The sequence below is a fragment of the Lotus japonicus genome, chromosome 6, assembly GCF_012489685.1.
Source record: "Lotus japonicus ecotype B-129 chromosome 6, LjGifu_v1.2".
NCBI classification, from domain to species: domain Eukaryota; kingdom Viridiplantae; phylum Streptophyta; class Magnoliopsida; order Fabales; family Fabaceae; genus Lotus; species Lotus japonicus.
In genome coordinates, this window is record NC_080046.1 from 12,377,616 (window position 1) to 12,388,587 (window position 10,972).

The window sequence follows — 10,972 nt, forward strand, 5'->3', positions numbered from 1 at the left end:
TTTTTTTCTTGGGTCTTTTTTGGGCTTCTGATATGTGAGTTTGCCTCTTAATTAGAGGCACGACTTTCCTGGTCTTCTGCTGGAGTCACGCTTTTTCCTTGCTAGCTTTGGGTTTAGTAGTTTCCTTTATTTTCTTTGTATAGCCATTTCTTGGCCTAGCTCCTTAGTCTTCTATGTAATCTTTAGGTTTGTCCTTGTTTCGTTTTCTCTGTTTTCTTTCATGTTTGTAAGGGTATCTACACCCTACTTATTTCAATCAATATAATATCTTTATTTCTAAAAAAAAAATTATCACAATTGAAAATAAAATTTGATCAATAATCAATATACAAGAGAAGGGTGAAGAACATAGTTTAGCAAAGTCTAGTCCGGTTTGTGTTTTTCCACCTTCAAAATTAAGAGGTATATGCACACGCAAGAGAGCAAAATTGACATCACATCAATATCCCAAGTCTAGTCAAATTTTCAAAATTAGGCACTAACTGCACATGTTAATCACTCAAATTTACCCCTTCTATTTTACACATGTATCCCACACTGTGTACAAAGGAACTGCACTTTCTGAGGTTAAACCTGTGTTGGTGTAACCTTGTTTTTATAAAGTGCAGAGCCAAAATATTAATTTCCAAAGCAAAAGCGTTCCTCCTAAGTCCTAACTTTTTATTTTTTAAGAAATATATACTGAAATTTACTATTTACATTAATAGAATCAAGCAACTTCTTTTCTCCTTAAATTAGCACATCTTTACATATGAAACAGTTGTTATGAAGCAACCCTCTGAATAAATGATTACCTACTAAGAGTTATAAAAATTAAAAACCACAAGAGAGAGTGTGTTACAAGAAATTGTGTTAATTAGCTAGTTAAACAGAAAAGTTAGTAGAATAATGCAGTATAGAATAGTTCGTTCCAAGCATCGGGCAATCCAGGAAGGCACCAATGGCTGCAATCAGAGTAATCAGGGTTAGCTCTTTGTGCAGGACTCAAATCACCACTATAAACGGAGGGATGCGCGTCTTTCCTAAGTGCTGATAGCATTGTGATGTCCATAAGATAAGCAGGGTTTCTCATTTCTCTAATCACAATGTCCACAACCTTCATCTGCTCTGGAAATACACCAGGGTACGCTGTGCCACTGCTACTGATTGGTGCAGTTTCACCATAGCAATTCTTTGAAGTCACTGTTGTCACTCCAGAACTCCATTCATTTGGGCTGTACAATGCATATTAATGCCATGAGTTCTTTACTACCATAATTTATAATGAAGAATTTTGTATCAACACAAACTAGCATGTTTGGATCAGCTTCTCTTATATCAGAATCAATTTGGAAACATAAAAACCACAGAAGCTTCTTGCTTCAGAAGCAATTGTAGAATGGTTTCCGAAGATGCACAGATATCCAAACCACTAAAGAAGCTTGTATAAAATATTGAACTAAATGTCACATTTGTAAAACGCAAATCACTGTTTCCTTTTAGTTTGTACAACATATTAATGCCACTTTTGTTGGTTGCATATCTATGTTTTAATGGGCTAGTGATAAGAACAGAATTTATTACAGAATAATTATGTCAGTACTGGTGTTCGAGAGCCAGTTCTCTCCTACGGATTCTGGAATTTTGAGAGTTCAGTCTCTCCCTAAGACAACCACCCAATTTCTGAATGTCTAAACTAACAGCCACAACTCCTATTTATAACCAGAAATTTAATAACCACCCCTAGGCAGTTTTGATAGAACATAACTAACATAAACTGATGTAAATAACTAATAATAACTACCCCAACAAATAATTAAATAATAACTTTCTTTTAGTTATTGTAGAATGGTTTCCGAAGATGCACAGATATCCAAACCACTAAAGAAGCTTGTATAAAATATTGAACTAAATGTCACATTTGTAAAACGCAAATCACTGTTTCCTTTTAGTTTGTACAACATATTAATGCCACTTTTGTTGGTTGCATATCTATGTTTTAATGGGCTAGTGATAAGAACAGAATTTATTACAGAATAATTATGTCAGTACTGGTGTTCGAGAGCCAGTTCTCTCCTACGGATTCTGGAATTTTGAGAGTTCAGTCTCTCCCTAAGACAACCACCCAATTTCTGAATGTCTAAACTAACAGCCACAACTCCTATTTATAACCAGAAATTTAATAACCACCCCTAGGCAGTTTTGATAGAACATAACTAACATAAACTGATGTAAATAACTAATAATAACTACCCCAACAAATAATTAAATAATAACTTTCTAACAGCTGCTGCTACTGTTCATGAGCACTGTTCATCCTATCAGCTAGTCACATTGGTTGGAAAGTTAAAGTTGTGTGAAGCCCCAAAACTAAAAACTCAGCTGTATTGGGCTCCAGGTCAAGACTGTTTCATTGGACTAATAATGGCCTTGCCGCCTTATATTATAATAACCATTTTCTGGCATCTACCATGTGACAATTCATTTAAATATATATTTGTTGTATGAAAAGGGAGGCTCGAGATGTCCACCGGCAAATATCTTGTAGTCTTTTTGTACAAAGTATTTAGTAAATAATTTAATATGATGATGCATGCTTTTATTTCACAGATTCATGAGATGCATCACCATGATCCTGCATGAGGAGAAACAACTTCTCCAGATTGTGGAAGAGAAAGAAACGTGCCCAGTTGCCAAAACAGCACTTTATGTGAGCATGAGTTGTCATGAAAGCGACAAAAAGGCCCCTTTGCACTAATTTGATAGCTGGTATATCTGGCTTTTATTAATTTTTTAATTATAAATGTAACATACAAAGTAAAGTTGCACAATACTGATCACAAAATCTATGACTATGATCAAACAACAAAAAGGTATTCTTATCTCATGTAAAGCATCGAGCACAAGATGCAACACAGTAGAAATCTATAGCTTGCAATATGAATATGATAAGTCATGTAATACATGTTATTACCAGCACAAGTTAACTATGTAAGAATGAAAATAGGCATGATAGAGATAGGACTAACTCGAGACTACACTTGCAGTGGGTCAAAAGAAGAGGGCTTATGGTCTAGATCTAACAGAGGCAGATTTATAGATTTGGGATATGCTAGTCCAATGTAAACAAACACAATTATGAAGCCTAGACATCCCACACTATGTTAGAGAACAATAATGTAAGAGAGAGAAAGCAGGACAAGACAATAAAGATACTGAGAAACAGAGTCCCTACTTGGTGTGTGAGGGAGAAATTCCCAGGAAGAAGACCTTGGTTTTGCTTTGGTCAATGTTGGTATCCACCCAATTAGCCCATGTTTTCAGACCCCTTTCCAAAGCTGTTAAACGATCCATATCTTGGTAGTATTTGCCTCCTAATTCAACATAATCCCACCTGCACTTAATATTCCAAAATCAATCTATTTAAACAACAAGGGAAATTTATTTTGGAGTATTTTGATGAATAAACTAACAAAAGGGAATTTAATTTAGGGAAGAGATATTTGCCTACCCTTGAAGAGCTCCTACATGAGTCCACCAATGTCCAGTGTTAAAAGACAGCACATCAGCATTCCTCCATGGGTCACCATTCCCATCTACCTCCTCCAGCCTCAGAATTTTCTTCCCTTGGGCCACATCAACCTCTACCAAAAAGGGAGCTTTGTAAAATGAAATGGTCACACCATAGTCCTGCGCATACCATATCAAAACCAAGTAAGGACATATTTTCCAGCTGTAAAATGTGACTTTATATGCTAGATAAGTATACTTTATACACAGAGAACAACATGAACAGGATTTAGTTCCAGTTTGCATCAACTAGCTCAATAATGTACAATAATGACCTAACAGTACTTTTGGGTCCCCATCACAGACACCTTTTTCCATCCAATTACAAATATCATGAACCTACCCCTCTCTGATTTTGAATGAGGAAACCTGCACTGTGCTAGTGTGCTTACTTTCCTTTTCCTTGTGAATCCAAAATTGTAATATTTTGCCAAAGAAATAATAGGGGTAAAGTAATTGACAGCATGCCAAGGCCTAAATCTCAATTTAAACCAAAAACAAAAATTGAAACTTTTTACAAAATGTCAAGTGGGTAATTATGATTGCAATGCAGTGTTCAGAAAGAGTCCAAACTCACCAAGAATCTGAAGGTGGAGAGTGGCATCCCCCTCACCATCTGCGTTTGTGTCTGAGGCACTGTAGCATATATCATACAAATCAATGACTGCCACTGGTTCTTCCCCAGAGAGTCACCCACAAACATGATTGTCTTGCCTTTCATTTGCATCAGAAACTCAACCCCATTGAACCTACCAAGAACACGCTACAGACCCATTTCAGAGAATATACATATACATATACTACAGAATAACTGCAGAAAATTTCATTGAGACAAAATAACAAACATGTTGTGAGCTCTTTTGTTTGAAGTTTCAGTGTACCTTGGGAGCTCACAGTTGAGGGGCCTCCATCGGTATTTGAGGTAATCAGAATCTGGGCGCCCAAACATTTTGCAGTTGAACTGTGGATCTATGATGGGGCAGCTTGAGGATTGGTAAAGAGGGTAAGTGTCATCATGAACCCAAGTTCCTACAAACATTGCACAGTTGGTTTGGTTGGCATGGATCATGGGTCTCTGGTGGTGGATGCTGTTGTGGTGGTGTTTCAAGCTGTATAGCAGAGCTGAAGAGGCTACATGGCATTGAAGAGAAACTAGGAGAAGAAGAGCAGAGAGTGATGGTAGGGAAACAGAGGAAGATTGAGAGCTAAGAAGTGGTGCCATTGCAGAGAAAAAGGGTAAAGCTAAAAGGCACAGGGAAAGAGAGTTGAGGAGGGAAGAGGTAAGGGGAAAGAATATTGAAAGAAGGATATTTGGACTGTTTAAAAATTATATAAAATAAAGGGTGGAGGTTTGGTAAGAAAATGCTAGAAAAATGTGATTTTTGAGGGGAGGGAGGGTTTGTTTGGTTGTGTGTGTGCATGTGAATGAGGCATGGGAAGAGACTGTAATTTCTTAATTTATTTTTCTGACAAAAAGCCACTTGCTTCTTTTTTCATATGAGACTAGATTTTTCACCCGTGCAACGCACGGGGAGCATATATCAATCAATTCATACTTTATAAACAAATAAGTAAGTATAAATCAGCGCAACAATATGACGACGACTTTTAAAACGACATAAATTTACACCAATTGACCAAAATATTTAAACGATTTCCATGAATAGAAGAGCATGCACATGTATAGATTAAATCATGCAATGGTATTCTATTGAAAAAACCATCAAATAAGAACAACTCCATTATGAAAAGGATTTGAGGTTCTACACAGTGTCGCAATGAATGATATACAAAATTGATATTAAATTAGCAAAATGATGTCTAGTTGATCCAAGCTATTCCTCAGGGAAAACTCCTCTATAATCGGAGATGAAGATTCACCCTTCAGCACTGAAGTAGGGGTCCCCATAATCAACAATGGAGCGGAACCCTCAATAGAGGGAAGGGATGTCTAAAACTGACACAGAGAGTTTTTTGCCCGTACGTTGCACGGCGAAGTTTTACGCTGTGTTGATAACATAAGGCAAATAATTACACTTTTAAAACAAAGCTTAGTAAGAAAAAATGAAGATTTTAAAAGAACTTAGATTTATAGCAAATATTTGAGGTTTAACACTCATAATTCAATCTTAATCTTAAAGAGAGTAAAATAAATCAACATAAAATGCCAAATAATTAAATTCTATCCTTGGGAAAACAACTGATTTCTAAATATTAAATATTAAAGTAATTTCTTGTAAATATTCTTGTGTTATGATTTTTAATAATTTATTTTAATCTGATAATATCAATTTAGATATTTAGTTCTTTTATTATTTTTGCTTTACATTAGTTATAATTATATATATTTATTCATAAAATTATTCTAATTGCAAATTAATGTTTAATGTCGGTACTTAATCAATTTATAGAAAACAATTAAAATAATCATATAGAAAATTATTTATTATTAAAAAATAATAATTAGTGTGAATAAATTGCAAATTAATGTTTGATGTCGGTACTTAATCAATTTTTAGAAAACAATTAAAATAATCATATATCATTGAAGGAAATTGTTTATAATTTTAGAAAATTATTTATTATTAAAAAATAATAATTAGTGTGAATAAATTGCAAATTAATGTTTAATGTCGGTACTTAATCAATTTTTAGAAAACAATTAAAATAATCATATATCATTGAAGGAAATTGTTTATAATTTTAGAAAATTATTTATTATTCAAAAATAATAATTAGTGTGAATATCTTTTAAGAGAAAAAATTTTAATATACTCAATTATTTTTATTTTCTAATTTTCTGTTACCCAAATTACATGTTTATTATATTCAAAAATATTACATGTTTATTCCTGAACAAAAGAATTTTTAAGTAAGAAATACACTAAAACACTTGTTTTAGTAGCTGGCACAATTTTGTGAACCCAAAAATAAAACTATCAACAACTTCAGTAGGATTAATTGTATGAGAGATTTCGTTTCTTGATTATTGGTCAATTTAAACCACATAAATTGAAAGTAGGTTAGCCTAGTGATAGATGAAGCACTAAAAAGGACGCTTTTTTTTTTGCTACATCAGTTAAATATAATAATATTAATCTATTCATAAATGAAATTACTTTTAGTGTTTCGTAAGTTATTTATCATCATTGAAAAACAAATTCAAGCATTTTCTTATTAAGACAAAAATGATTGTAATATACATTATTAACTCCAACAAAAGTCCAGATTGATTGATAAAATAGAGAAAACCGAAACCAAAAACGAAATCTTGCAGATTGGTGGAAAACACAAAATGATGTGGAATGAATTATGCTTGAAAACCTGTCACAGAAAAGTGAATGAAATTAATTATGCTAGATTGCTACTTCTATTGAAAATAAAAAAATATAAAGCAAAAAGAATAGATAAATGGTAATTTTTGCAGCTAACATCAAGGTCAATAGTTCCGCACAACATATATAAGATGAAATTCTTCAAATTTACCCCAAATAGCATCCCTTTAATGCCTCCTCTTTGTGCAGTGAATCTTGTGCAGTGATTTCAGTTAATAACAATACTAATTCTAACCAAAAACCTTGAAAAATAACAAAGCCCTGCCCAAATCATAATAACTGCAAAATGGATTCCCAGTTAAAACTAAAGAACAAAATCGAAACATGATAGCTTTAACATTTAAGTATCAACTGTGTTGCAATCTTGCAAATCCAAAGGATGAAACCATGACATTCCAAAGTTGATCTGACATGGATAAATCTACCATCAATTGCTTATAATTCCCACTGTGCAAAAAGATTGAAATAAGTTCATAGAACTTATCAAAAGATGGGATTTAATAGTACTATAATTTCAAACATGTACAGCTCAATATAAATAAATGTATGAGCAGAGCTTCCTAAGTAAAACATCCATTGTAAGTTCTCAATTTCAAAACATATAGTACATGTTCTCATTCTGTAACTTCCAAATCTGTAGCTGAACATCATATAATTAGTTATTTAAATATAAAAGATAGACAATCTCGTAGACACCATGCAAAATAGTAAGAAGAGAAAGGGAGAACTCAAAGAAGGGGGAGAATCACTATTGCTGTCAAAATAAAGGAATGAACAATGTAGTTTTATTAGGTCCATATATAAGTAAACAAAACAAAGATTCAATATTAGGTGAAAGTGCAATAGTAGTGTCATTAGGAATCACTCACTCTAATACAATTTCCAGAACTAAACAACATCAAGATACAATTCCTAATTGATCTTATGTCTTTCACCTCTTGTTTGTAGATTCTTCATTGTTTTCCTTGTTGAGAGCTACATTAATTGCTGATTCACCCTAAAGTGATACTTGCTTGAAAGTTATCTCAATTGTTGTATTCAAATCTACAACTATAAGTAGTTTGAAACTGTCATCCAATGGTTTAGCAGACTCTTTGCCAACATCTTTTATCAGACACCACTGCCATGTTCCAAAACTGTCAAACCCAAGCCAGTAAAACAACATGATTGGAGTCTGCAATCAGGTAGCGTAGTTTATCAGTCATGTCAATAAAATAGATGTACCAAGTTTTTAAAAGATTAACCATACCCCTAATCTTGTAAATCTCACACTAATGTAGACATTATTCATTGTAAAGCTAACAAACAATTTGTAAAAGCAATTCCAAACAATTTTAGCCTCAAAAGCTTGCAAACAATTTGGAAAGCTTGCAAACAAACAGTGATGCAATACAGTTCTGAAGAAATAAAATAAATTCCTAACAAATTCAGCCTCAAAGCTTGCAAACAATTTGGAAAAGCAATCATTATCTCTATCTAAGTAGATAAGAATAAATGAGCTAGCATAAAAGATTGACAAAGCTTAAGTTTGAATCTCTCAAACAACCATGAGAGGCTAAATAAGCAAACATATATGTATCAACTTCTACATACCACCTATATGCTAGAAACTTGATAGTAGGCATTAATATCACCTTTCTTTGTTTTAAAGGACAAAAATAGGCTACGGAAATTATTTGATAGTATCCTAAGCACCTTAAGTACTTCTTGCTTTTCCAAATTGAAGGCACATTGGATTTGGTTGAGGTAAGCATTCTGTAACAATTACCTAAAATAAAGTAAGTATGACAATAAGATAAGTCATTTTCCAGTTTTAAACAAAAATAAAAATGACATTAATAAGAACCTTAAGTACTTCCTGCTGATTGCTTTCAACACATTTCCTCCCTTGGCTACTTTAGATCTCTTCTTTAGCAAAGTTTTCCTAGATGTGCAAAACAGTTAAATTTTACAAAAGCAAGAGTGAAAGAGAACATCTGAATCTAATGATAATTGAAAAAAACAACTACAGCATATTAACCTTGAACATGACAGTCCTTCTCCACCCCCTACGATAGACCCTGTAGAGGCTCTTCAATAAGATGGTTCCTGAAAAAGGAAAAGGGACCAGATTCAGTTTTTGGCAAAAGAAATAATCATAATCAGCTATGGAGAAGATACCTGAGAGATCAAAGCCTTGGAGGGTGAAGGGCATTCGGAGTTCTTTCACTTTGTTGCAAAAGTTCTTTCTCGGCTGATCCTCTCTGCAAACAAATGTTTCAACTTTATGTTGATTTTAATACTCAAATATCTCTAACAAAAATAGACCTTGAAAGCAAAATATATTGCAGCTTAATCTCAGCCTTCTTCTTCTGCCACAGGCAATCTAAAGCTCTGTCAGCATCCCCACTGAAAATAGAAATCAGAACATGAAATCACAAGTCAGTAGTTGCAATTCTTAAAAACTACTCATAGAGGTGCATATTCAACATAATATCTAGGTCCATTACAGTTAGAGAGGGAACAAAATATGTCCACATACATTTACAAACATAAATACAAAACACAAACTAACAACCAAAACACAATCAACTTCCTAGTTAATTTAAATAAGCTATCTTCCCTTCATATAGAAATTAAACAGATCCTCCTGCAAAGATCCTAAAACTCTGTTCATGATGATGTAAGTTAGCAAAAACAGAGGATCTCCAAACAAAAATCATTCAAGAAGATCTAATGAGAGAAACTGCAATGGGTAATCATAGTAGAAGCTGATAATACTTCATACTTACCTAGAGCATGTATCAATTCTTATTGTTTAGCCCATCTCCACATCACCTGAAAAAAATTCAAACTAAAAATTCAAATTGTGAAAATCTACATGAACCAAGGAAATCCGTTCTTGCTCTTGTTGTGCACTGTAAAATCAGAATTTTTAAGTAAGTTTTTAAAATAGAAGAAGCAGATTATGAAGAAGTAGTTATCAAAAAATTTCAAGCTTAAGCTTCATCCTTTAACAATGTTGAAGTGTTATCTGAGCATAGACTTCTTCTGTTTCTAGACCAGCTTTCCATAAGCCAAAAAAATGACAAATTAAAATAGACACTCTAAATCCTTAGGGGCAGTTGAAAAGTGTTTAAACCTTGATTTCTCGTGAGTACTGAGTATAATTAAAAATCTGATCTCTGCAACCTATCCAAATGAGTCATCAACCTTGCTTCTTTGTCCACCCTCAACCTCGCCAGAGATGGTGCATGAATTTGAATTCAAATGGAAAGAAAAATCAATCCTAGAATTCAAACGAAAAATATTAAATGGTAACTAACAGTTAATAAAAAATACTCACAAATTACATATCACCGGAGAAAACCGCAACAACGGCTTGGCGGCGGCCGCGGGTGGAGAAGGCAGTGCAACAAAGACTGTTTGGAGGATGAATCTCAGTTCAAACACAAACGTAAAAGAACAATTCACAGCCACAACTACTCGGTGAAAGAGAAGAGGGAAGGGGAGTCAAAATCGGGCAGATGGTGATGCCGCTGTTGAGGGATGGTGGTGGACGAAGGGTTCTGATATGAAGATGAGGGGGAGAAGGGTCTCAAAAATATACTACCAGTTAGAAAGAGTAGTGGGAATGCACACAGGCAATTGGGAAAAGGGGAGGTGGTGGTAGAAAATCTCGAGAAAAAGATGTTGGGAAACTGAAGAGGAGTTATTGAATCAGGTAGGGTTTAATGATGAATGGTTTCAAAATTTGAAATTTGGGAGATGAAACAACAGCCTAGGTGAAAGGAGAGAGCATTATTTGAAAAAAATAAGAAAAGTTAGGTAAATGCCACATGTACAGTGAAGATGTGAGAAGGGCTGTTAGTTTGACATGTGGAATTCCACTAATTCTAAGAATGCATGAGAGCGTAGAATGCATGAGGAGATGACATCTCAGCATTTGGTCCTTTGAACCTTTGCTCTTTTAATAGTATTATTGATGTAAGAGCATCTCCAATGCATGGTTGCTTATTGGGTTGCTTAAATGCTATTCTGGTGGGCCCAGACTGCCACATAGGATTTAAGCAACTCATAAGCAACTCATGCAGAATTCACTCCAGTGC

The 10,972-nt window shown here is 34.0% G+C and overlaps 1 protein-coding gene and 1 long non-coding RNA gene across 2 annotated transcripts; both read right to left on the reverse strand.

Annotated features, from left to right (window-relative positions):
- Window positions 1-700: 700 nt before the first annotated feature.
- On the reverse strand, window positions 701-4,850 carry LOC130725839 (protein PMR5). The gene is made up of 5 exons (XM_057577028.1): window positions 4,431-4,850; window positions 4,127-4,298; window positions 3,491-3,669; window positions 3,215-3,373; window positions 701-1,214 (listed from the first exon to the last, which is right to left on the reverse strand). The coding sequence occupies exons 1-5, from the start codon at window positions 4,769-4,771 to the stop codon at window positions 878-880; spliced, it is 1,188 nt and encodes a 395-aa protein (XP_057433011.1). The 5' UTR covers window positions 4,772-4,850; the 3' UTR covers window positions 701-877.
- Window positions 4,851-7,690: 2,840 nt separating this feature from the next.
- Window positions 7,691-9,716, reverse strand: LOC130724634 (uncharacterized). Its single transcript, XR_009014585.1, has 4 exons — window positions 9,656-9,716; window positions 8,905-9,272; window positions 8,731-8,808; window positions 7,691-8,058 (listed from the first exon to the last, which is right to left on the reverse strand). It is a non-coding gene; the product is annotated as an uncharacterized LOC130724634 (long non-coding RNA).
- Between the last annotated feature and the right edge of the window lie 1,256 nt (window positions 9,717-10,972).

Bases quoted from the DNA above. Each gene is read 5' to 3' on its own strand.
- LOC130725839 (XM_057577028.1), bottom strand. From the start codon at position 4,771: ATGGCACCACTTCTTAGCTCTCAATCTTCCTCTGTTTCCCTACCATCA. The intron at 3,670-4,126 runs GTGAGTTTGGAC...TGGTATGCGCAG, and splicing joins TCTCCACCTTCAGATTCTTG to GACTATGGTGTGACCATTTC. The intron at 1,215-3,214 runs GTAGGGACTCTG...TGCATTGTACAG, and splicing joins ATTTCTCCCTCACACACCAA to CCCAAATGAATGGAGTTCTG.